The sequence below is a fragment of the Anastrepha obliqua genome, chromosome 3 (genome assembly GCF_027943255.1).
Source record: "Anastrepha obliqua isolate idAnaObli1 chromosome 3, idAnaObli1_1.0, whole genome shotgun sequence".
Classification (NCBI taxonomy): domain Eukaryota; kingdom Metazoa; phylum Arthropoda; class Insecta; order Diptera; family Tephritidae; genus Anastrepha; species Anastrepha obliqua.
Genome location: NC_072894.1, coordinates 85,784,826 through 85,811,331, shown reverse-complemented (window position 1 = coordinate 85,811,331; position 26,506 = coordinate 85,784,826). Strand labels below are relative to the sequence as shown.

Here is a 26,506-nt window from a genome sequence, read left to right as displayed (position 1 = left end):
TGGACTAATGGAATGGACCAATGGAACTGGTAGCCGTGATGAACATTAAAAAATGCATTCCAACAATATTTCTGTTTTGTATTATAATTCGAAGTTCTTAAGTTCTTAAAAAACACCCGATACTTTGAAATTGGCTATCAATGCATTCTAATAAAACACAGAATTAATTTTTTTTAATATAATACAAACCACCAAATTTTGAAGCAATCGTAAACATTTATTTGTCGCCAACAGGAAATATTTTAAGCAATAAATCACATTTTTGTGCTGTGAATTGTGTATTTGTAATTTTCGGCTATGACACATATTTCTTGTGAAGAATAATAAATAGATGTGAATATATTATACATATTTATAGGTATGTTAAGTATATGATTTTTAGCTGAAAATTTGAATTGTCGTCTAGTGTTCCACAAGTGTTCATCTTTATACACTTAATATATATATATACACTTGTTTATACCCACATTTTTTATTTGTATTACCTATATATGTACATATACAGCAAGACGCACAACCCAAATAGGAGAAGTAGCTTGGCCAAACACCTAATAAAGGGTGCAAGCATCAATTACATATTATTATATACATACATGTATACCATAGTTATACAGGGTGGCCCATATAAGTCAATATCCAACTAGCGTCAATTTCGGTAATTGTGTTATCAGCCGTCTCGGCGATGGCAATTACACATTTTTTGCGATGAAGGACGGATGCACGGTTAATAATCCATTAAGGAGTCGGGCTCTTAAAGCGAAAATTGCGCATGAAATTCGTGAGATAGAGCCAGAAATTTCCAACAAGGTCTTGGCAAACTGGATATACAGGAAACACGCCACTATGAAGCCAGCGGAGGCAGCCAAATGAATGAAATCGTGTTCCGTAAATAATAGAAATGCTCGCTCTTTCGAATAAAGAAATAGTATACCCCAAAAATTAAGTTTTGGTTTTTTTTTTAATTTTTATAAAGATGCCACAATATGGACCACCCTGTGTATATTGTTAAACTTTCCTCCAATAAAGCTTATCTCTACAATTCCTCTCAGTTCGATCACTGGATTGCTTAGCAAAAGTCACAAACTAATAACAACTCAACTTGCTTGCGTTATTTAATTTCAATTCTTATTTATTTTACTTTACGTTTAGAAGTTCGCACGCTCAACTTAAGACTGATTACTTTGTGCACATGCACCTCTGCTTATATAACTGTGTTTATTTATCATAATTTCTAAATGTGACAACTCGTATCTTCTGACAACTTCCGTCTTGTCATCTGGCAGTCATGTTTTGTTTTAGTATTTCATTCGCTTGGTATTGCCAGTAGTTTCTCGAACATTCGTGGTTTGTCACTGTGTCCTCCGCTTAAGTCCCGTTGTCCCGTTTATGCACCAAATTCTTTTATCCAAATGGAGCCAATTTCTCCAGGTGAACTACTTTGTCTCTCCCTCGTCCGGTTTCGCATTGGTGTATACGATACACTACATCAGTCAATCTTTTAATCACCTTTTATCTAAATCTTTCGCAGTTTACAGTCAAGGTTCATCCCATTACCCTTTGACTGCGTACAATCCCTCACATGATGGTGTAATTCATCCATGTCACCCTGTAGTATTTCCCAATTACTACATTCGTCCTTTGCATAGGCGACACCTCTTCCGATGACTAAATCATCCGGAAGACTTAAAGCGCTTCAAGAGATGGTCCTTGCAGGCATTTCCGTAATGTTTTTCTCATTTTATCCTACTTCGAATTTCTTATTACATTGTAATGTGTTGTCAACAATATTCACAAAATGTTGGTACTCCAACCATTCCTTCCTTGAGAGAGATAAAATAAAATTGTGATGCACGTTAGTAACATTTTTTGCCAATCCTGTGGGAGATCGAGGCTTTTCACATAGACTGTGCTTTCAGAGATAGGTCCTCGTCTAGTGCCGTCTTCAACATTGAGAGTAAGGCATATATAATATGTTCCACGTACTCATCCTGTGCACTGGTATCCAAGAAATTTTGACCTGTCTATTCTCACAGAGCTCGTCCATTTTGGATCCATTATTGCTTTAATACCAGCTTGACTATCAATAAAGATGTTTGTGCGAGTGTCGAGGGGAGTAAATTCCAATGAAATATGCTACAGTGATCAGGAAGCCTTCTTTTGGGAAGAAGACAGAAAAACTGCGGGCAGAAGAAAGCGGCCGTCATTTTGCATCCAAGTGTAAAAAAATTGTATGCGTGGTAATAGGAGCCAATCTGTTCTGTTACAAAACCATGTCTCTTCCCAAAATTTACTAGTGGAATAACGTTGTCTGACCTTCCGTTTATGTCCTGTATGTTACTGTGACCAAAAAGCCTTTATGAGAATTGTCCAGTCATCCTCAGTTTTAGTGAAGATCTTTTGGCTTGGTTTCTTACTACAAATTTGATTGGATGCCAATGTCATTTTTTTTTTATTATTGATTATTATTTATTTTTCCGAAGGGTTGTCGCATTGCTACTAGTAAACATAAAAGGATACAAATAATAAAATTTTCAATTGAAAATTTAACTTGTTTTAAGAAGAAATTTAATATCGCTATTCGCTCTCGATAAGGTCTGCTGCAGTTGTACGTTTCAATCGTCTTTGAGAAGAATTCAGCCGAACTAAGCTGGATGCTGCTTCGTTGACATGCTTTTTTAGTCGCTGTTTGTGAGCTATGTATGTCAAGTTGCTTCGTTACTTCAGGAGCAGTTGGTATGCCAAGATAACGCTGAAGGTTCCTTATATAAATTAATAAAAGTGCTTGAAGTTTTTATTTTCGCCTAGTGCGATGTTGGTCTCTTTATTCACATTTATTTAATGCGCCACTATCACTCGAATTCCGTTAAGGGGTTAAATACAGTTTGAAGGCCGAAAAAAAGCGACTTTCCAGAATTTTTTCTGAGAAAACTTTTAAATTTATTGATCTAAAAATTTGTACACATATCATGTTATTTTTTAACTGTATTTTAAGACTTAGTATTAGTGAAAATATTTATTTGGAAAGGAGCTACAGCTGATATCCGGGAGCTTCTCTCAAAAAAGACGTTTTGCGGTGACCACTATACCTCTGAACTGGATCCTCTGAAATTAAAAAACCAAACAGATTTCGTTAAAGTAATGTTAAATCTAGAAATTAATTGAAGGAATTAGCAAAATAAATTTTTTTGACAAAATGGCGGTTTCTAAAAAAAAAAAAGTAATTTTTGGCCAAAATTTCGGCCTTAAATTGTTTATAAAACAGAAAATATTTATCGGTGAGAAAAAATCTTCGTTTGATTACTAAAAACTATATTTAAGAAGCTCGTGTTAAAATTTGAGACTAATCGGCTTAGCCGTTTTGGAGCAATGTTAGTCACCGACTTTGAAAACACCATTTTGAGAAAAACGTGTTTAAAGTTAAAGAATTGGTATTATATAAAAGGATCGCTACGCTCAAGTCCAAAAGTTCCTAAAACGTTGTCGAGAGTAGACTCAAATGAAAGCAAATTTACAACCATTTGTGCTCAATTACATAAAACTGAACTTAGTCTCCCTTGAGCGAGACACATATTTCCCAGCGGTAATATAACGATTCGTCAAATTGTCTATCTGTGATCATTTCAACGTATTTTTTGTTTTACTTTTGAAAATTATGGATTATTGGCTATTCAGACAGGCCTGGGCTATGTGGTGCGTGATCCATTTCTGAAAGTTCGTTGCCTTTTAAGGCCTGCCATTCAACTCGAGCGATGTAAACAGGCGTAGAACACCCACTTTCTTTCCGCCTTCTTCAGTCTTTCCAGTATGTTTTTCCCCACAACTTTGTCTCTTTCTTGAGCTTTGGTTCATACATTCCATCAGCGGCCATCTACATGGTTACAAATATCAACTTGCGGGTCATCACTAGATGGCGAGCGGAGTGGTCATTCGTGTTGCCCATCGCCTACCCCAATGCGCTTATTACTATTCTAGAGATCTTCTGTTATTTTCCATACCATAATTCTGACCGCGATCTCGGCATAGACAATGTCACTGAAACAGTAAAAAGAAGCAGCTGTAAGCATATCTTGCGACTATTAGAGCACAAAAACTATGAAATGAGACTGATACCGGAAAAGGAACTTCAACCAAAAATTATAACTAAATATCACCAAAGATAATAATGTTCTCTTCGAAAGGGAAGAGACATTTTAATTCCAGGCCCTGACACCAATTACTTAGTGTTAATATTAACAGATTGTAATTAATAATGGAAATATTATAAAAAAAAATTCTGTGATCGATTGGCACTAATTTCTGTACTTTTTGAAATTCTACTTCTTTCGCTTAGATCGTCTTCATTCCAGTGAGCTCACTTGTTAACCGCTATTACTATACCCGGGTTATGGCTCAAAAGTCCGTATAATCAGTGAACTATTTTTAAACCATTTCAGTGTATTCGACGAAAAAGTATTCAATATAAGTTTAAATAAGAAAGTTTTTTATCGAATTTCAGATAAAATATTCATTTCACGCAATTCAAAAATCGCCTGCTGAAATAGCAAAAAAACGTTTGGATCTCAATGATCCCAATTGGAGACCAGATCCTTTGCTCACCATAAATGTGAGTTGTTCTTATAGAAATGGTTCATGAATACACAAGGCGACAAATGAAAGTTTACTGTTTCCAATTAAATTTTCATAATATCTTTTAGTCACAGAGTTTGCATTATTTAAATCATAAGAAATGAATGTCAAGCGATCCTTTCGGTTACACTATGAGTGCTTTTTTTTAATTTATATTGTGCATTTTGTTAGGAAAAATTTAAATTTCTTAGATGGTATATTTGAATTATTGTATTGAATTAAAAAAATGAAAAAGTTTGATTCGTTTCCAGAAGCAAGAACTAGCTTACAGTTTTCGAAGGTTCTGACGTGCTAAACTTAATCTAACCTCGGAATACCACCCGCTTGTACCTTTTTCAAGATTTTCAAGCTTAAGAAATGGCTATATTTGATGTTATGTTACATTAGATCAGATTACGTATCAATAATTGTAATCTGGGTCTTCGTTTAAAATTTAAGTGTATAATCTGAGCACACGATGTTCACTCTATTTAACACCGTTTCTGCGAACTTACGTAGAAAGGTGTATGACGGTTAGTCAGTTTTGTAGTTTTTACGTTTTTTTTTTTCATGACACTCAAGCCACACGGCTCATATCAACCTGGTTGATGTGTCTTGAAGATTAAACAAAAATCGATTTCTACATTTTAGCGATTTGGATAAAAACTTTGGTGCATTAGGAATAGAATGAGAAGCCGCGCTCAATGAAAAAAATGGTATTGAAAAAGATAACTATAGAAACTGATTACGAATCTGACATATCATACTTTCAAATTTAAAATGGCGGATTTAATATGGCGACAATTTTTTAGAAATCGATCGGAATGGCTTCAAATTCTTCAGAATCAATTTAATTCTTTCAAAAACTTAATTGAAGAAATTTTCATAACGAAAACATGCCGAAATGTGCCGTATATAATGCATAATTTAATACATTTTTCGAAAAATAACGGCTAAAAAATACGTTCTCTGAGACTAGTAATAACAATAAATCTAACAATAATTTATAAATTGTTAAACCTCAATCGAACAAATTTTACATAAGGAATCGGTGAAAAGGCTTGGATTCGATTTTTGAAACGTGTTTAGGCAATCAAATTTCAATGCCACTGCCCTTAAAAGTGCACTTCCCAGAATTTTTTTCAATACAGACAGATTTAAACCTTCGTAAACTTTCATTTGTCGCCAACAGTATTTATTTGTAATACCAACCCAAAATTATGTGCTGTGAATTGTGTATTTGTTACTTTTATCTAAAATAGGTATTTCTTGTGAAAGCAACCGTTTGTTAACCTTAAAATTTCAGCTGTTACAGTATGTGATACAAAAATGTGCTTGTTTGCTTTTATGTAATGTAACTATTTTGTTATACACTCACACATACAGGGTGTCCAGTGGTATTAGGTTTTAAATTCAAATTTTCTCCCTGGTCCTTCAGCGTATGTGCGGGGTTATTCGTTATTCGTGCGGGTGATATACTCACGAGGTCGCAGTGAACGGCTGAACCACGTGCGCTCGCAATCGAAGCGTACTTCAAAACTAATCGTAGTAGATTTTATTCACGTTCCATTATTTCACGCTTACGTGATATCTCAAGTGAAGAATTGATTCATTCATGGCTGCGAAGGTACTGGGTAACAAGTAGCCATCGGAGGAGGACCGGCCGGACATCGAGAACAAGTTTGCACGATAATCTGCATCAGTCCGTGCGCAAGAAAGCGGCTACCTTGGGACTTCCAAAAAATGTTGTGCAAATATTACGAAAAGAACTTAGATCTCACTCACTCAAATCGCGCAAGCGCTTAAGCCTAACGATTACTATTTGCGTACAAATTTCTGCGAGACATGTTGGAGTGATTTTTATTTAAATGTAAGTGTAAATAAACAAAATTTCCGTTATTAGTCACCTAAAGGCCAAAAGCCTCTATTAAAGCATCATTATCAATTTGGTGTGCATTATCAAGCAGTGGAATATTTGGACCATATTTGTTTGACAATCGTCAAAGGCAAACAATTTCTGTGAACAATGTCTCTTATCAGCGCATGCGATTTTTTTCTGCCCATAATGAGAGAATATCTTCCTTCAGTACACTCATATGGTTTCAGCAACCTCAAAAGTAAAGTCTATGAAACAAACCCGGCGAACATCGCAGCACTAAAAGAAAATATCGTTCGCGAGGTTAATGCCATCCCGACATCGCTTCTCCAGCGAGTGGCACAGAGTTCGTAGTCCACATTCCTAGAGAGTATCCGACGTAGCTATCAACATTTAGAGGAAACAATTAAAAAAAATAAAATCCGCACTTGATTTTGTAATAATTATGGATATAATTATCATTAGTTATTATTTTTTAATTTGGCTGTTCATTCCTAATTCTGCCACCAGACACCCTATACCTTGATAATATATTTTATAATATTACTTATATATAATGTGAATTTTTTCGAGTGAGTGAATATTTAAACCAAAATACAAACATTATTGGAGAGTATTTTCATATATTATCATATTACACCGTGCGGCACATATCAACTTTTTTTGTTATCCAGGTAAAAGCACGTGAAGCTACAGATTTTATATGAAATAGAAATGTTGCATACTTAGCTTTTCATTTTCCAAAACATTTAAATGACCATAAATTCAAAGGGGAGACGTAAACTGAGGTATCCATGGCGTATACTTTATTTCATAGGAGGAATGTTAAGTCGCAAAACCGTTAAGTCGCTCCATTTTGTACCCTGTATTATTACTAGCAATACCGATCGAATCTCCGTAATACCCGCAATACGCCGAATGTGGGCTTCCATGTCAGCCTTATCAACAGAGATTTGCCCATTTCCTGAGATGATTTGGTCATCTGCATGGCTAGTTGGTGAAACCAATTACGCAATTAGTATTGGTATGGCCCACCAAAAAGGCCCGAATTATTTGCCTGCATCGCAAACATGAAACTCGAATCACCGTTACTGGAACTTAAAACTTATTGAAGAGAGCTCGTTTTCAAGATGATTCCGGATAATAATAGTGATTTATCATCTGAACTGAGTTCCTGAAAATTAAACTACTGGTCATTGACATTGCTCTCTTCACATTTCAGCTGAAATCTGTTAAAAAGTAGGAGAAAAATCCGACCCCAATTCGGAGAAGACATGGGATATTCAAAAAAGCAATGTAATATTCTGCATTGTCTGTCAATAGGATCCAGCCAAGTGCAGCATCCTGATGTCTAGCCATCCGCTTATGCGATCTTGTACAAGATCTTGTACCGTGCAACTTCTATCATTTTCCTAAAGTGAAACTGTCTTAAAAGTAACTGAAAGTGAAAACACCATGCCTGCTGAGAATGCTGACAGAAGAATAATTTTAACACTACCGAACAATGAAAGGCTTGCAAGGCACGTTGTCCCAATAGAGGAGCTGATAACATAAATTTCAAACTAAAACACAGATTACATGATGAAGTACTGAATCCGAACCTGAACTCAGGCGGTGTAATAAGTAAATATGTATGAAATCAAAATAAGTTACTCGTATCTTGAGACTTTAATCTTGTTATGCAATAAATACAATTACGGAAAGATTTGATACCAATTATACTAAAGCGCGTCGAATAAAATCGCCTCGTCTCACTACATAAGAAACAATTTCGATTATTTATGTATCTAATAAACGAAAAACTAGTTTATTCTAGAGCTTAGACACCCGGGTATCGAGCAGGGCGAGAAGCCCTATATTGCTCAACTACTCAAATGATTGTTCGAAAGCTCCGAGCTTTTGAATCAAAACAAGAATCGCTCAAATTATAGGAATAAATTCGAAATACGCGATTTCGCGCGCGAAAATTTTCGACTAATGAGCATCGAACAGCCGTACGATTACTCGTTGCTCATACGTCCGGACTGGTCGAAAATCGAGAGCTCCATCTCTTCGCCATTGTTTAAAGCTTTCAATTGCCTTACGAGATGTATTTCCATAGTAAGTTTAATCACTCCAAATAAAAGCACCCTGTACATTTTCGATAACCAGATTTATTTTAGTTTATAAAACGATCGGACATGACAAATGTTTTGTACATACATACATAAATAGGTGTCTGTTTTGTGTTATTTGCATAATCAAATGTTTTCAAAAAAATAAATGTTATATTAATTGTATACTCTTTTTTTCGATTCTTTTGTTTTCTTTGCATTTTGTGTGAGAAACAGAAAACTCCTTTTAATTTCTAATTTCAGCTGTGCCGTCTTGTTATTTCTATATGTAAATTGTTCTATATGTAAATGAAGATATTTTTCTGTATGCCTGTATTTTAAACATTTGTGTTGCTGTCGTGGTGTTATTTATTCCAAATTTATCTACACCAACAATATACATACATATTTATTTATTTGTACGCATTTGCCAGACGATGGTCACACATGGACGTGTCGAACTGCTTGCCCATCCACTCAGCCAAAAATATTTGCAAATGAAATGGAATTCATACGGCAAATACTTTCATCTTGCCAATTTATTGATCTATTCAATATTTCTTCTATTCGTCACCGTGTTTTCTTCGCTTATGATGAACGACATTGAAATTCGTCCTTTGGCAGTAAACTCAACTGTTTTGAACAATTGGAGACTATCGCTCACTAATGACAGCAATTTGAAGTGAGTTTCAAAATTATTTCGTATAAATACCACTATGCCTAGAAACTACTTATATACATATATACATACATATGTCTACTTTTGTTTAGAAATGGAGTGCTCAAAATAGCAAAGAATTTTAGACTAAATTATTTTTTCAGTGCGAATTTACCTAAATTGAACTCGCTCGAAAGAACGTATGAAGTGAAAAAAAGTTAGAGAGATGGTGAAAAGTATTCATAAAGATAAGAAGTTAAGTTACCCAAAGATGATAGATTACAAGGTTTGGCCAATCTGCTATGGCGAAAAACAAAATTGCGTAAGCAAATTCAGCCGCCGCGTACCCAGTCACGTGGCATCCGAATTCTGTCTCAGGCACACTTATTCAGACACTCGTCCAATCAGTCAGGCAACGAAGCAACATGGACGTAGACTGTGTTGATTTTTTCGTATGTATATCACCAACATAATCTCAGTTTTTTTGTACGCAAACCGCGACGTCAGCCAATCAGCTGATTTTTTCAAATTCGCTAAGAACCGGTTAATGCTTTGATCTTGGCCTCACTTTCTGAATTCGTTTCACCATTTCAGTTTGGAGTCCATCCACTAATTGGAAACTATTTAATTGAAAAATTTACCCTAAAATATGGAATACTGAATACGAAGGTCGATCAATAACAGTCCCAAATTAAGAATGGTTGCTCAAATTATTCGCGTCTTTAAAATATGCTCCAGAACTGGTCTGATTTAATCAGAAGTTAAGTGAGTAGGCTCCAGAAACTTTAAAAGAGTTCCCTTTTGGGAGAGTGACCTAAATTATGTTTCCATATAAATGATTACCGGAACAAGTAATAAATACATACATATGTATGTCTGCCCAGGATTTCTTATATGCTGTAAAGTATATTGACCAATATTTGTACCGTTTCTTTTAATCGGTACTCAGAAGCACGAATAGTGTTGTCAGCAGCGGGAAACACGCCATAAATTGTAATGCGAAATTATATTTATTTAATTATTTATTTATTTTATTTACATACCACCATGGGTTATTTTTACAATGATTGACCTTAAAAGTAGCTTACATATATTAACTAAATCCTAGATAAAGGAATTCGCAATAAAATTTAAATTTAAATTATAGTAGTAGTAAAGAAGTTAAGGTTGTAGAAGATAAATAGTAGTGGTAGTAGTTGGGATTAATTGGAATTGATTGAAATAATAAGAAATTATTTGAGTGCATTCAGCAATATTCGTCAAGGTAACGAAGCAATTTATGTCCGACTCGCAACTTCTCTTTTATACATTTAATATTTAGGGATAAGTTATTCCAAAAACGGACAGTATTAAAGTGAGTTCAATGAAAAATGAAGCAGTTATTAAATTTAATTATAGAACATTAAGGTAAGCAATTTGTTCGTAGAACGTCTGCTTTTTGCTGCTGCTAGATGATAAGAAGAAAAATGTATACTCTGCCATGTACCTTGGCCTTAACAGCAGGCTGTTAAAGGTAGGGTTGCATTTTAGACTTCCTGACCGTATTAAGGTAATGTTGTATAAGAAGATTTTCTACAGGCAGATAACACAAAGTATTGGCGTTCTATCACCAGTTTAACGAATAGCATGATTTTAAAAACATAAGTCGATCTTTGAGATATCTGGGTTCTTGAGTAGTTATGATCTTCTGAAGTAACATTAAACATTTAAACTTAGGCAAATCATGAAAAGGTACAGATGCAATAGCTTTCACATAAACAGAAATGTGGTCATAACGTATTTTCTATTAAAAATATCTCGCGATATTATTATAAAGAAACATTAAGTTTAATACGCAAACACTATCATAATGAGTATGTAACTCACAACGAATACAGTAACGTTGGTAACAAAAATGTTGTAGCTAAAAGCAGTCGAATATTCACTATGCCTATAGTAGTAAAAATATGGTTACTCTTTGTCAAGGTTCTGTTAAATGTAACCCCTAAATTTTTAATTAAGTTGATGCAAATATCAATGTAGTTAAGGGGACGACAAACATATAACTGAACATCATCGGCACCTATACAAGTATTTCACTATATTTAATGACCTTAAACAAATCATTAATATTTAGGGTTGGGGAATAAGTTCGTAGCGTTTTTATAAGTTCTTTCATTTTACAACGATTTTATTGCAGTTTGGCAAAGTATCAGAATTCATTCGATATAACTCTTTCTGTTCTACAAAACTATGTTAATTGTAATTTTGAGTTATTTATTATTGTATTAGTTTTGAGGCTTAGAAATGGAATACCCAGGAGGCAAAAATCAACATTTTCGACACCTGCTCTTCTTTGCTTTTCATCGAGATCAAAAAGCTACCCGGGACATTTGCGACGTGTATGGATAAGGTATCACAGGCGAATCTATAGAAATGATTTGTAAAGTTCCGTCCTGCAGCGGAAGGCATTCAGAAGGCCGATGAAGAACGTCTCAAATGTATTTTGAAGGTGAACGTAAATTGGCGGAAAAAATGAACTACGATCATAAAAAGATTCTCAATCCATTCAATGGGATTTACCGGAAAATTGAGAGCCTGGGTGTCTCACGAGCTCAACGAAAAAAAACAAAGAAAGTCGCCTTCAAATTGCTTCTCAGCATCTCGCCCGCCATCGAGCAGGACGCGGTCATAAACAGCGCTTTTTATACCGAATCGTCATGAGATATGAGAAATCGTGCTTATACATCAATATGAAGCAAAGAAAGGAGATGGTGGCTCCAGGAGATACGCCAAAGCCGAGAGTCAAGCCGGATCTTCATTCAAAGAAGAAGGCATGTGTTTGGTAGCACTGGGAGGGCATGGTGCACTGGGAAATTTTCGAGAAGAGTGAATAAGGTGCCCTACCTTGTCCAGCTGCACCGCGTGAATGAGACAAATGAACTGGAAAGACCTGATTGACGTAGTCAAACCATACTCCTTCACAACAACGCCAGGCTCCATGGTGCACAAGTCGTCAAAGGCGCACTCCAAAAGTTCGAATCGGAGGTCCTTCAGCATCCGCCGTATTCTCCGGACCTTGCATCGACCGTTTACCATCCGCCCCCTGTCAAACCATATGAAGGGCGTTACCTTTGATAACAAAGAGGTTTTTAAAGACTCAAAAACTTCTTTGACACCAGACCAGGCAATTTTTGATGGAACGGCATCAACAAGGTGGAAAGAGGTTGTAAACAGCAACAGCGAATATATAATTGGTTAGCTTATTTATATAATTATTGTTTTTTGTTTAAATAAAAGTCTTCGATAAAAACGCTACGAGCTTATTCCCCAACCTAATACATGACAAACAAGGTGAACCTTGAGGTACACCTTTGCGTATAGGTAAGAAGTTGGATATGGTGCTACCGACACCTACTGCCTGTAATGAATCACTGAGATATGTATGTTTCCACAAGAGTTGAAGCCGACGTTGAAACATTAAATAAATTTTTAGGCTTCAAGGTTACAAGTTCCTGGTCTACAGGGTCAAATATTTTTGAATGGGCAAGTAAAGTAAGAAAGGTCACATGCATTTTGTCAAAGTTTACTCTTGTATCATCCAGACACTTTTAGGAGTGCTGTGCTCCAGCTTCTACTGGATGTAAGCCCCAACTGCAATATGTACACCAAAACACGTTGTTGTTCAGAAACATGTTTATCTGGCGAAATATATTACACTCAGGAACTTTAAATAGTTAAGATTGTAGTAAGATATTTGTTAGCAGACATTTAAGAAAACTTCAGGCCGGCCGCATTGTATTTGACACTAAGTGTGAACTAGGTATTTATGTGACTAGTGTGTTCATTAGGTATTTCTAGTAAATGATGTGCGAGTTGCCTATTTTTGGTATGCGAGTATTTTAATACCCAATAAAAAAAAGAATTGAAGCAGCATCGGGGCAAGTTCGGATAGAGTATTAGGAGATCTCTAGATGTCCAGGTAGCATTGCTCAAAAGTTTGTTGGAAATTTGAGAGCTTTTGAACAATTTGAGCAGCTAAACAAATATTGTCAATTTTACTGATCAGCATTTCTTCTGTTTATCAGGAACGTTAGGATTGTCTATAATTAATTTGTAAAACTTAAACAAAGTGCTGACAAAAGGGTCAAAATAAACAAAATATTGCTCAATTTACCGGAAAAAGCTCAAAAATTTCGAGTAACGAGCATCGAACTCGTCGCTCATTTACCTGAGCTGTTCGTTAATGTGCGAACAAAATTGAGAGCTCTAATATATAAATAGTATACATAAAGTGGGTTTTGTTACCGGCTAGAAAACTGTATTTACAGTCTGTGTCAGAGGAAAAGAACCGTTTTTTTCTTTTAACTTCAAGATATATGTATTTCGTTCTGCTTTTTGCTGTGTAATAGTCCTACTCAACGACGCTACGACGCCAGTGCTAACTCAGGTTGGTGTCGTTCGAAACTTTCCCAAAAGCTCAACCAAACAAAAATGAGTGAGAAGTACGCGAAGAGTTTCGAGGCGGTATTTTTATGCACGCAAATTTTTATGCGAAAGGGCAGAAATTATCTTACGGTGCGGCTGCAAAAGTGATTAAAAAATCAAAAAAATTTGTTACGATGTGGAATCAGCGGTATAAAGTGTACAAAAATGTTGATGACTTCGAACGATCGAACGACGACTTATGGAGGCGAACATATCCTACCGTCCTACACCATCAAAACCACTGCTCTTAGAAAAACACAGCGAGAAACGCAAGGCTTGGGCTACCGAAAACATGGAACGCGATTGGAGTAAGGTTGTTTTCTCGAATGAAACAACTTTCTGGGCTTTGGTTCCACTTAAGCGAGCTTGGTCCACGAGCCATACTGAAATCGCTCAGCGCACTGTTAAACACCCGAGCGCAGTTTTGGATGTTTGGAACTTTTCACGCAAAATTTTAACGCCGTAAAAATGGTCGAAATTTACAACCCAGGACTTCTGAAGTCGATGAAAAAAATGTATCCAAGAAGAAACAATGATTGATGACCCAAAACACCAAAGTCGACTCTGCAAGACCTGAAAACAATAAGATGGTGTCTCCAGACGACAACCCTATTTAAAATGTGTGTGGAATTATGAAAACGCATCTTGCCGGAAAGCCAGACCGCTTATGTACTTCATGAATAATCGCGGATCCTTTTGTCTGACACAGACTCTAACATTACATGCTATGGTTAATGTACGGAAAAATGAGAGCTAAAGTTGGGGTCGAACTGACACACTCTAGGAATGGCGGTTATTTTTATTTTCATTTTGCCTCACAATGAAATTGTATTTAAAAAAGAAGTCTTATTTTCACATTATTTAGACATTTTTAGGCATTAAAATTGGGTTTGTTTTTTATCAGCCACTTAAAACGAGCGAGCAAAGTTAAAAAAGTTGAAGAAAAAAGTGTTCCCTTTTCGTATTAAAAAAACTAAAGAGTTTACCTGCCCCTACGAGTTTATTGACATTTATCGACAGTCGGTAAAATTAAGGTTTATCATTTTAATCGCAGTTCAACAGAGAGAAATGTCGAAAGGACTTCTACCTTGTTGGATGTGCTCTGGTCACACCCCTGTTAGTTGCATTGCCTTGCGATATTTTCTTGCTTGGCAGTTCTTCGAAAAACCCGTTAACAGTCAGGTTTCTTCAAAGACCTGTAAATATTGATCGACCCTCGTTCATTTGCTTGACCAAATTCATTGTATCTTAATTACATCCTCTTATGGGTAAAGAGTGGAGCCTTCCTACCATGGATGATCGTGTTGCCAAAACAAGTAACCCAAAGAAAAATGAAACTTTGCTTACTCTCATCATATTTATCTTTGTATTAATTTATTATTATGCACATATATCTTTCAGTTCTACAACAAATATTAATAACACCGATCCTGAATGGTCTGAAAATCTAACGGACGGAGGTGAATCGTTTGCAATGAAATATGGTGAGACCTATGAGTGCCTGCAACATTCTACCGCCTTGGTATTCTGCGCTGTAGCAATCGTCGTTTATATCGGCTGCAATTCTTTACGCGAATTTCTACAAATGTATCAACAACGCTTACACTACATATTCGAGATAGTCAATTTAATATCATGGATTCTATACATATCCGCCTTGATCATGGTATGGCCTGTATTCTGCTCTGATGGTAATATATCGACTGTGCACTACTCGGCTGCGGCAGTGGCGGTATTTTTATCGTGGTTCCGTCTATTGCTCTTTCTACAACGATTCGATCAAGTACTGTTGAAGAACTATAATACTTCCAAGAAATTTAGTAATAATTAATAATTATATTTTCATTAGGTTGGCATATATGTTGTGATGTTTTTGGAGATACTACAAACTCTGATAAAAGTGCTGACCGTGTTTTCAATACTTATCATTGCTTTCGGTTTAGCATTTTACATTCTTTTATCAAAGGTAAAATCAAATCAAATTTGAAGAAATAACCGAGTAATGTTATGATTCTGACAGTAGTCCCTAGTAAATTTAGGGATCTATTAATCAACACACAAAAAATTGCGCATACCGCTACACGGCTTTCGGTAAATTGGACAGATCAACAGTTCAGCTGATGCAATTGCAGTTTTTTATTTAAATTTAATACACACACAACTATTTCCTTTTTTTCTTCTTTGTTTACATTAACTTACCCTAATTTTGCTTTTTTGTTTATGAATCATCGAAATTTTGGTACCATCTTAGTTGTTCTCTCGCACATCTCACCTATATTAGAAGGTCAGAGATTGCCAATCTTTTATATTTTTTTCTTTGTTACCTTAACCTGATTTTGAACTTTTGTTTGTAATTGCACTTCTCACCTATATTGGAAAGTTAGACGTTGCCATTATTTTCTATTTTCTTCTTTGTTTATCTTTATTTAACCTAACTTTAGTTTTTTGTTACAATTATTCCAAATTTGGGTCCTCGGAAAGTCAGAGGCTGTCATTCTTTTCTATTATTTTTTTTTTGTTTACCTTAACTTAACCTAACATTGCATTTTTGGTTTACAAGTATTCCAAACTTTGGTCCTTTCTTAATAGTTGTCTCGCACATCTCACCTACATGCGTATATTTGAAAGTCAGAGATTGCCTCTCTTTAGTATTATCATCTTTGTTTACCTTCACTTAACCATTTTTGTTTATAAAATCTTCCAAATTTTGGTCCTATATTAATAGTTCTCGCGCACATCTCACCTTTGACTAAAGTTATGCCATCCTTTTCTATTTTCTTCTTTGTTTACCTTTATTTAAGCTAACTTTTCATTTTTTGTTAATAAATCTTCGCTAAATTGACTATATTTCCTTAATGCTCTCGCACATCTCATCTACATTTATGTGGCGTCTTTATTATGCCTATTTTTCTGCTATAGCCTGCGCAATCTTATATTCGGTGATATTTGGGTGACCACCGACTACTTTTATTGAATCAAAAATATTTGTGAAAATATATTTCAGTTTTTGAATTGCACATAGTTTTTTCATTCAACGATATTAAAAATTAATCGTTTATATTTTTACTTCAGTTTTATACCTTATTTTATTTATTATTTCCTTAAAAAATATTTAGTAATCCTTATAGTGTAACTGCTGTCAGAATCTATAAAAGTAAACGCTCTCTCGTACCGGCTTCTTATTTTATGAAATGTGGCTTCTATGCCGTTTTACAGATAAACGATGCGCAGCCGAATCATTTATCGTTCTCCAACATACCGATGTCACTGTTGCGCACTTTTTCAATGATGTTGGGCGAACTGGACTTTGTGGGCACCTATGTTAATACCTTTTACCGTGACCAGCTGAAAGTGCCAATAACATCATTTCTGATTTTGAGTAAGTATTAGAAAATCGTTTTTTATAAAACTAAGACACTGCATATGTGAAAATGCAACTGGTCACAAAGAAATAGAATATATGGTACCTAGGCATGGGACACTACGGACACTTATTTAAATAAGGTGAGACTTTCATTTTCTACCGAAAGTTAATACCCAAAAAACAAGCTCGACTAGAATTAACTGAAAATGCTACTACCTGCTCTCGGTGGCAGCGTTTGGTTACCAGGTTTAGCAAATACCAAGTTTAAAAGTGAAATGCTAAAGGTACAATGGGCAGCATCCATGTTTATCAAAGTTTCTTTGCCTTTGTAACTGTAGACTCGTATATATTATATGTGCATTGCATATGCAACTTCTACTAAGTCTGTTCCCGGTAGATTAGAGAAACTCCAAGTAAGCGGAGTCTCAACTAGATTTAATGCGATGCAAACATGAAGAGGCCTTAGATTTTATTTCTTTAAACTTCGGTGTTATGAACCAGGCTTATGATTCAATTTTTAAGGGTTTGCTCACTAGTGACATTCGTTTTTTGACACTCCCTTACATAAGGTTGTAAGAAGGTGAATAAATTGGAAAAAAATAAATCCTTTTTGCTAAAAATGGTAGCAAAAAAGTATTTTCTTACTTAAATGGAAACAAACTGCAAACGGTTTAGAAAATAAACTTTAATTAATATTTGAATCTAAATAATGGTACTAATAGAAGTTATTAACGAAAATTGCCAAGTCTAATATTAAAAAAAAATACCAGTCTAACGGTTAGACGCGATAGAAGTGAAACCTTCCGTAAAACAAACTGAGAGAGAATGAGACGAAAGCAGCATTAGGGGCGGGATAATTATAGGTTCATTATAATATTGCTATAAAGTTCATATTTTGTTTTCTTCATTTTATTATTATTCATCCTCAATGTTTTCAATTTCAACAAATGATACGAGTGGCTTATGATAGCTAAAATATGATACAAATACTTTGGTTTCGATGTTGTCAACATATCTTTGAAATACCGCGTCAAATGTTGTTTTTGATCGTGTTGTTGATTCAGTGCGATTGTTACACATTTTTAAATTGAATGTTGTATTGAGAAAGTCAATTGAAGGAACCGCTGTGTCCAATGCAAAATTTACGTTAAAATCGCCACTTAAAATCATTGGAACTTTATCGTAATCTTTTCTAAGTATCCGCGATACTTCTGGTGTATACTTTATTAAATTTTCGTGAATGAATTCCGTGATGCTATTTATTAATTTTTTTTTCTGTCGATATTCACGACACTTTTCTGCATTATTTTTCGGCATAATTGCGGTAAATATTTAAAAATGAAAATATTTACGAATATAAAAATACACACGCGGTTGCTATTATGAGCGTCCCCAGCAAAACCTGCGTGACCGAAACTCTAACACAATTACATTTTTTTGAATGTTACAAACACATATGCACGCAGGTTTTACTGGGGCGTGACCGAAACTCTAACACAATTACACATATGCACTCGTATTTGTTTGAAAATCGACTTTCTTTTTGGTTCTCCGTCACCTTTGGAAAATGTGTAAACAGTAAGCAAACTTTATTCAAATATTTTCCCTCATTTTTGCATCAGTAAAATTAAACAAACGCCGTAGCCGGATGGGTTGGTGCGTGACTACTATTCAGAATTCACAGAGAGAACGTCAGTTCGAATCTCGGTGAAAACACCAAAATTAAGGAAAACTATTTTTCTAATAGCGCTCACCCCTCAGCAGGCAATGACAAAACACCGAGTGTATTTCTGCCATGAAAAAAAGCTCCTCATAAACATATCATAAAATAAAATAAAATAACTGTATAAAAAAAAAATTTTTCTTGTGATTCGAACCAAGGATTTTGGATCGGAAGCTCACAATGCTGGTCGCTCGGCTACCGCGCCATGCTGTCGGTGCTGGCCTAAAAGTTATTTAGTTCGTCGCTACGTTTATATCAACATATAATATAACGCTTCGTAACTAAATAACTTTTAGGCCAGCGCCGACAGCATGGCGCGGTAGCCGAGCGACTAGCAATGTGAGCTTCCGATCCAAAATCCGTGGTTCGAATCACAAGAAAAAATAAAAGTTATTTAGTTCGTCGCTACGTTTATATCAACATATAATATAACGCTTCGTAGCCAAGAGGTCGCTTTTTCGTTTCACTTTTCCTCAAATCACTCCCAACGATTCTAAAGAAGTTTTCACTTCAAAAAGAAACTATTTTACTTAATCCAAGATTTTATTTTGTGAATTAAGTTTTAAATTTAAAACCGATCGCGATAAATAATTGGCACGTACACTTCCTCCTCCTATTTGTAGTGGGCGTTCCACAAATGGAAGACCTACAGGTTTAAGCCGATTCCGGCAGATGGTTTTTAATGAGAAGCTTTTTCATGCTTGTACTGTGCTTTGCTAAGCCTCCTCTGGACACTTCATCCATTCATGGGAAGGTGGTCTCATTGGAAACAAATTCCGTCAATCCCAACTTTTTTATAATGAGATATGCAATGTTATCGATCCCGTCGGGACTACCCAATTATTCAAACATGAAGAGGCCTTATTCACCCTATCGTAACTCTTTGGGAAATGCTAGCTCTTTGCAATACATGAATTCCTTCTAAATCACCACATCATATGAAATAAAGCTTTGTAAATTCACCACTCGTCGATCTCGGACTGCGTCAATTACTCTATCATGTCCTGACTTAAGCGGTATGTATTTCAAGTCATACTACCATAGTCCTGAACATACCGATGAAAACTCTTTAGCGAGTTGTTGCTCGTAAGCAGGCCATTTTGAAAATGAAATATTTTTTCTACAAATTTTACTTTTCCTCCACTTTCACTAAAAATTTCTAGAGCTAGCAACCCAATGTCTTGCTTAGGGAGCCCATTTGTCAAGAGAGAACGAGAAAACTGCTTACTGAGCAAACCTTTTATCATTGAATCATGAACAAGGCTATCCCACTTTTCAAATTTGGAAACAAATTTTTCATAGGAATAGCTGAGGGAGAAGCGAATAAGGAAATTGTATGGGCGTACTCTCTTCTTCACTTATGGCTCAAGTGTTGCTCAAAAGACCTCTCAGTGAACTTTGCATGTTTGCATGTTTATTGCATCATCTATCTGACTAACTTAAAGTAAAGCCTCCATCTCTAAAAAGTCTTATCACAATATGTTCTGACAACCAAGCTCTGATAAAATATTATTCTCTTAGCACTTAATCTTACTTTCTCAATTGATTCTGTGTGTGGTAGATAGAATTACAAGACTCCCCCTAATGGGACGCATGGCAAGCGAAAAATTCTTTTCGCAGCTGCAGAAGTGGGAAGCAGATGCAGAGCGCCAAACATTATTTCTGTAATGGTCTCGCTTTGGCTAGGACGCGACATCACTATCTTCAAAAATATGTCTTTGAATTTCCAACGACATTAGACTCAATGAACTTTCGGAATTTTTCGCGTTTATTAAGAAAACGCAGCAGTTGCACCATATGATTCCTATCCTTTGCATTCGTGTAGGCTTACCATCGAACCACAACTAACCACAATTAGCTATCCTTATATATAAATTATAAGCGCTTTACGCATCCGCACTCACGGGGGATCACATAAGTCTCTGCGACTTTTTTCTTCTAAAAAGTTACCAGAATAGTTTCGCTTGTCTGTGATTTCATTATGGGGATCGCATGCGGGAGTAACCCATTAACTTATACTCTACTATTCGCTTAGGACTACACGTTTTCTAAGAGTTCTTCAAAAAACCGAAAAGTATACTTCAGAAATCGGGAAACTTATTTCAGAATAGTCAATTGTATTTCAGAATACGTAAAATGTAATTCAGAATAGTCAATTGCAATACATTTTACGGTTTCTGAAGTACAATTGGCTATTCTGAAATACATTTGATGCTTTCTGAAGTACTCTTGGAAAAAAGTACTTATTTTCGTCTTCTTGCTTGGTAATGATAATGCTTGACGATGAAATATTATTACATGCCCAATGCAAAACTCAAGTTATCTATATTGAAGCTGAACTGTCTAAGAATACAATTGATACAAATATAAATACTTTTTCAAAATGATGTGGTGCCATTCCCCTAAACACCACACCAAAAACGCTTTTCGTCTTATTTTCGATGTTTCTTTTGGCACATAAAATAGGAAAAAAAAGAAATTACTTTTCGAACTCTCTGAAAAGAGTTGCTAGCGCATGCTATGTAAAAGTGGTGAAAGAAATCAACAACTATGATCTAATTGATTATCAGTAGATGCGTGGTCGAACTTGTCTGCCAATTGATGGTTTGCGTCTTGGTGGTAATAACAGATTTATGTTACATCGGAGTGTCGAATGCAATCGGAGAGTTATAACTAATTTCCAGGAACTTAATTGCCACACCTCGTATGAGGTATCGTTTTGAGACAAAGTGAGTGAACACCAAGGCCTATGGCAGTGAAATTTTGCTCACAAGCCAAACATCAAATATAGTTCTTATCCTTTTGCCTGTCCATCGAATTTGTCCTACGCAGCTATTGTGAGAACATCAACTATCGTAACAAGAACACCTCCTACGCTTAATATACTCGAGCATACCTTCTTTATTCATCAAGAAAAGAAATATCTGCATATATCAACTTAGCGGAATATTTCATTTGAAATTTTCGCTTGACTCAAATCCAGTTCTATATGTGTTTTTTTCTTTACTTATAAATTAGAAATTGTTGCTAATTTTGAATTATTCTTATGCTAAATCTTATTCCAGGTGTATTCATGATTATCATGCCGATTCTGCTAATGAATCTACTGATCGGTTTGGCGGTTGGTGATATTGAGTCTGTCAGACGAAATGCGCAGCTCAAGCGGTTAGCTATGCAGGTTTGAACTCGGATGTATACTAGTATATATGCACATACTAGGGATGCCAATATTTGCAGAAAATTTTTATTCGGAACATTATTAAAGTAATCCTTTAATACCGGGGTTCGCCTTGGGACATATCCTTTTAATATGCCTCAATATCTGAGAGCACTTTGGACGTGATTTTTTTTCGACTTTGAGCGCGAATTTAACATATTTCTATTATAGCTAACGACTTGAGCTTCCAAGTAGTTTTCTAGAATTTAAACTTCTCTCGATTTATGGACATAACTTTTTAAAAAGAATCATCGAACAGGTCAAGAAAAGGCCAAACTCGAGTGATCAACCAAAGGTTTTAAAAAAGGCGTCCAATATACATATCAAATATATACATATATACATATATATATATATATTTATACATATATATGGCCGACTCCAAACGGCAGATACTTTTTATGGAGACCTTTTTTCATGGCAGCAATACACTCGAAGGTTTGCCATTACCTGCCAAGGGGCGACCGCTATTAGACAAAAATTTTCATTTTGGTGTTTCATGCACGGAGCGGCCGCTAATTATATACATATAAATATACAGACCTATATGTACATAAATATAGTTAAACTCACAGCTAATACACTAGGCTATGTTCGTTTTTTTTGCTTGATTTGTAAACATAAAAAAACAAAAGCTGCCTTAACTCGACTAAATTACTTGATTTATTTATTTCAATTCGGCATTAAAATTGTTTAGGGGCCCTAGGGTAAGCTTACGTTAAAGACCCGAAAAGCATCAACATCACGTGGGTGGCATCCCTAGTGCATACATTCGCGCATATATTTTAAAACAATTTTTTTATATAAAATCAAATATCATCATTGTTTTTCGCGCAGGTGGTTTTGCATACCGAGCTGGAGCATAAATTGCCTCAAATGTGGCTACAAAAAATTGATAAAATGGAGCTCATCGAATATCCAAATAACACGAAGTGCAAATTGGGTTTTCTGGATATTTTTTTGCGCAAATGGTTCTCGAATCCATTCAGTGAGGATAGTAAGTATTTGTTTATCTTCTGTTATGCGGGCGTTTTCACAACTCGAATGAATAGTTTTGTAAACAATTGTACAAATATGTAAGTAATCTATACGAGGGTTGCTACTTAAATTTTAAGATAGATAAGTAAAAGAAAATATTTGTAATCGAAAATGGCTTTGTTGTTTTTTCAAAATATTGTCCATTAAGATCAATATACTTTTCCATACGTTTGAATTAATTTTCAATACACTTCTTCAACTCCAATTGACATAAGATTTGAATGAACCGAAGCGCTTTATTCGGATATATAATATATGTATAATAGGTTGTTCAATAAGTTTTGCAATTCGATAAAAGAGGCTATGCTACTAGCCAAAATTTTCGTTTAATATGTAGGCATGCTCTTCATATGAACATGGAGTTTCATTTCAATTTGTCAATTATTTCTTTGTTTACAAACCATTTAGTGTCAACGAGTCACAGTATTTTCTACAGTGGAAACAGTCAAGCATCGCGCATTGATTGAATTTTTTAATTTCGGAAGATTTAAAAGCAAAGGAAATTCATAAACGAATGTTTTGCCATCAGTGCAGTGGTCATACAAGACTTGAAGACGTCACGGGCGTCCAAAAACAGCAACAACACCAGAAGTCGTAGAAAAAATACAGGATATCGTATTGGAAAATCGCCGAGTGACTGAAAAAGATTTAGTAGTAGTCCTAAGCATCTCATTGCATGTAGCATCAAGCTACATTTTGACTGAAGTATTGGGCTTAAAAAACTGTTTGCCAATGAGTACCGTATTCGCTAGCAATGGAACAAAAACACATTCGAATGCAACTTTCTCAGCAACATTTGAAGCGTTTTGGAAAGGATGAAGCTTTGGTCTATCACCATGATCTTAAACAGGAAGCTAAAGAGTGGTGTAAACTTCGGCTCCGAAAGGAGTTCCTGTCAAGAAATCGGCCAAGAATGCATTAGCATCCGTTTTTTAGGATGCAAAAGGAATTTTGTTTGTGATACTTGCAAACTGGTAAAACAATAAATTCTAAATATTATTGTAACCTTTTAGACCATCTGAAGGAAAAGATTCGTGAAAAATACCCAGTTTGCAAAAGAAAAAATTTATTTTTAATCAAGACAATGCACCATGTCAAAAGATCATTTTGACAATGGTTAAAATCCATGAATTAAAGCTCGAATTGTTGGTATCGGAATCGAATCGTCCGTATTCGCCAGATTTCGCCCCTAGTGGCTTCCATGTGCGCAAAGCACATTTCATCAAATAATAAGGTCATAGGTCTGTGGAAACCTATTTCGCAGCACTTTCAGATTCTCACATCTATACTGAATAATAAAGTGTATTTCAAACCATAAAATTTTGTTTTTCTTATCGAACCGCAAATCTTGTTAAACACCCCAGTATATGATTAATTGACGCTTACACCCTTTTATTGGGTGTTTGGCTGAGCTGCTGATTCTCATGAAAGAGGCGAGAAAAGAGGAAAGAACTTCTTTTACGACATTCTAACTGGTGATCAAACGTGGTGTTTCCAACATGAACCTGAAACTAAGCGCCAAAGTGCCGAATGGAAGGCCCCAGACGAGCCACCACCCAAAAAATTGCGTTTGGAGAAGTCAAAAATCAAGTCGTTCTCTTTTTTTTACAATTCCAAGGGAATTGTCCACAAGGAGTTCGTGCCAATGGGCCAATGCAATTTTCTATCTTGGCGTTTGTTGCATCGCATTCGTTGAATCCGCCCTGAATACCGCGAAGGAGGAATCTGGCGCTTATTCCATGATAATGCACTATCTCATCGATCCACTCTTGTGACTGATTTTTTGACTAGAAATCGCATTTGAACCATCAATCACTCACCGTATTCGCCTGATATGGGTCAGTGTGACTTCTACCTATTCGGAAAATTGCATTGGTCAGGAAAGAAAAATGTTTTGCGTTCGTAGAGGCCTTCCAAAAGGCTTGCACCGACATCCTGAAGGGCATTCCGGTCAATGACCTGAAACGAAAAACTTTTAGGTCGCGCAAAACAGTGTATCGAGTCCAGAGGGGACTATTTTGAGTAAATAAACTCGAAGAAGAACAAAGCTCTTGTCGTTTCTATTTTAGCTCAGTCTTGTTTATTTTGGACTTCACCTTGTACATGTATATTAAAATACACTTTCACTAAAAATTTCAGTGTTTGTATACAAACAAACCAAATCTGTTAAAAACGCAGTTTCGAAATAAGTTTTGGTTAGGACCTTTGTGAATTAGAGCAACGATATACACCATGATTCGGGGTATGCCCTTTTCATCTTTCTTTCTTCAAAACGTAAATGAAAGATTCTTATTTGTACAAATTCTAATGTTGAACTTCCACCGTATTGTCTTCTCCCCAGGTACCATGGATGCAATTGCCTTCGAGAGCAACGACGAGTTTATCAATGTTGAATTGGAGCGCCAACGTCGTAAATTGCGTGATATCACACGACTATTGGACCAACAACACCAGCTTTTGCGTCTGATTGTACAGGTGTGACAAAAATATTTAAAAATTAGGAATTTAAAAAAATAGATAACATTTTAGTTTACGTAAATTAAAAAAATAGCGCCAATTTGTATAGTTGTATGTGAATTTGTATGTTATTTACGTTTCAGAAAATGGAAATCAAAACCGAGGCTGACGACGTGGATGAAGGTGTATCACCACATGATCTAAAGGCCATGTCAAACTACAATAATGGACCAGCACTAGGCTCACGATGGACTTCACCTCGAATACGCAATCGACTACGCGCGGCGCTCAGTTTTAATAAGAGTCTCTATGAATAGAGACGACTAACTTAGTTGAGAAACATATAGACAAATATTTAAGATATACACGTAAATACATATATCAAAATTGTGGTACATATGTATGTATATAGGTGAACCACAACTTTTAAACTATAAGCACTAAAAAACTAAGAAACTGTACCTATGTAACTTATTCCCTGAAGGATTTATTACGAGCCATGCAAAAAAGCACAACGCTCGTACATTGAAACAACAACAAGTAATGGATGAATTGTCTACTTTCGGGAGCAATCGAACATTTAACACCTAGCGCATGTTGCTTAGCCATATAAAGCGCATACCTATTTTTTTAACGTTCACAGCGTTTGAAAACTCATGCGAAATTGGAATGCATACTAAATTCCGTTTGTAGTAAAAAAAACCAAAAGGCAGTTTTTATACCAAGTGTGCGCAACAAGTAAAATTAGAAAAATTATGGAAATAAATAGATTAATAAGGGCAGACATTTAAAATTGTTTTTGAATTTTCGAACTATTAGTAAATAAACCTACCTTAGGACAAGGTAACATTTGAATTAGGTTTTCTTGAGATACCTACAATATATATGTAAATTTTTTCTTAAATTGCGTGTACATACACCAAACATGAATGAGTCGTAAGGTCTTATTCATTATCCTCATACCATTAGAATTTTTTTTTATATATTACAATCTGTTAATATTATATT

The 26,506-nt window shown here is 35.5% G+C and overlaps 1 protein-coding gene across 1 annotated transcript in view; it reads left to right on the top strand.

The window, feature by feature from the left end:
* LOC129242578 (transient receptor potential cation channel subfamily A member 1) overlaps nucleotides 1-26,233 on the top strand; it is a 112,068-nt gene extending 85,835 nt beyond the window's left edge. The window contains exons 11-18 of the mRNA XM_054879306.1: nucleotides 9,009-9,256; nucleotides 15,101-15,482; nucleotides 15,549-15,665; nucleotides 16,916-17,078; nucleotides 21,852-21,964; nucleotides 22,841-23,000; nucleotides 25,383-25,516; nucleotides 25,642-26,233. Of these exons, the coding sequence (XP_054735281.1) occupies nucleotides 9,009-9,256; nucleotides 15,101-15,482; nucleotides 15,549-15,665; nucleotides 16,916-17,078; nucleotides 21,852-21,964; nucleotides 22,841-23,000; nucleotides 25,383-25,516; nucleotides 25,642-25,815 (1,491 nt within the window). The 3' untranslated portion in view covers nucleotides 25,816-26,233. The remainder of the gene's footprint in view (nucleotides 1-9,008; nucleotides 9,257-15,100; nucleotides 15,483-15,548; nucleotides 15,666-16,915; nucleotides 17,079-21,851; nucleotides 21,965-22,840; nucleotides 23,001-25,382; nucleotides 25,517-25,641) is intronic.
* Nucleotides 26,234-26,506: the final 273 nt, after the last annotated feature.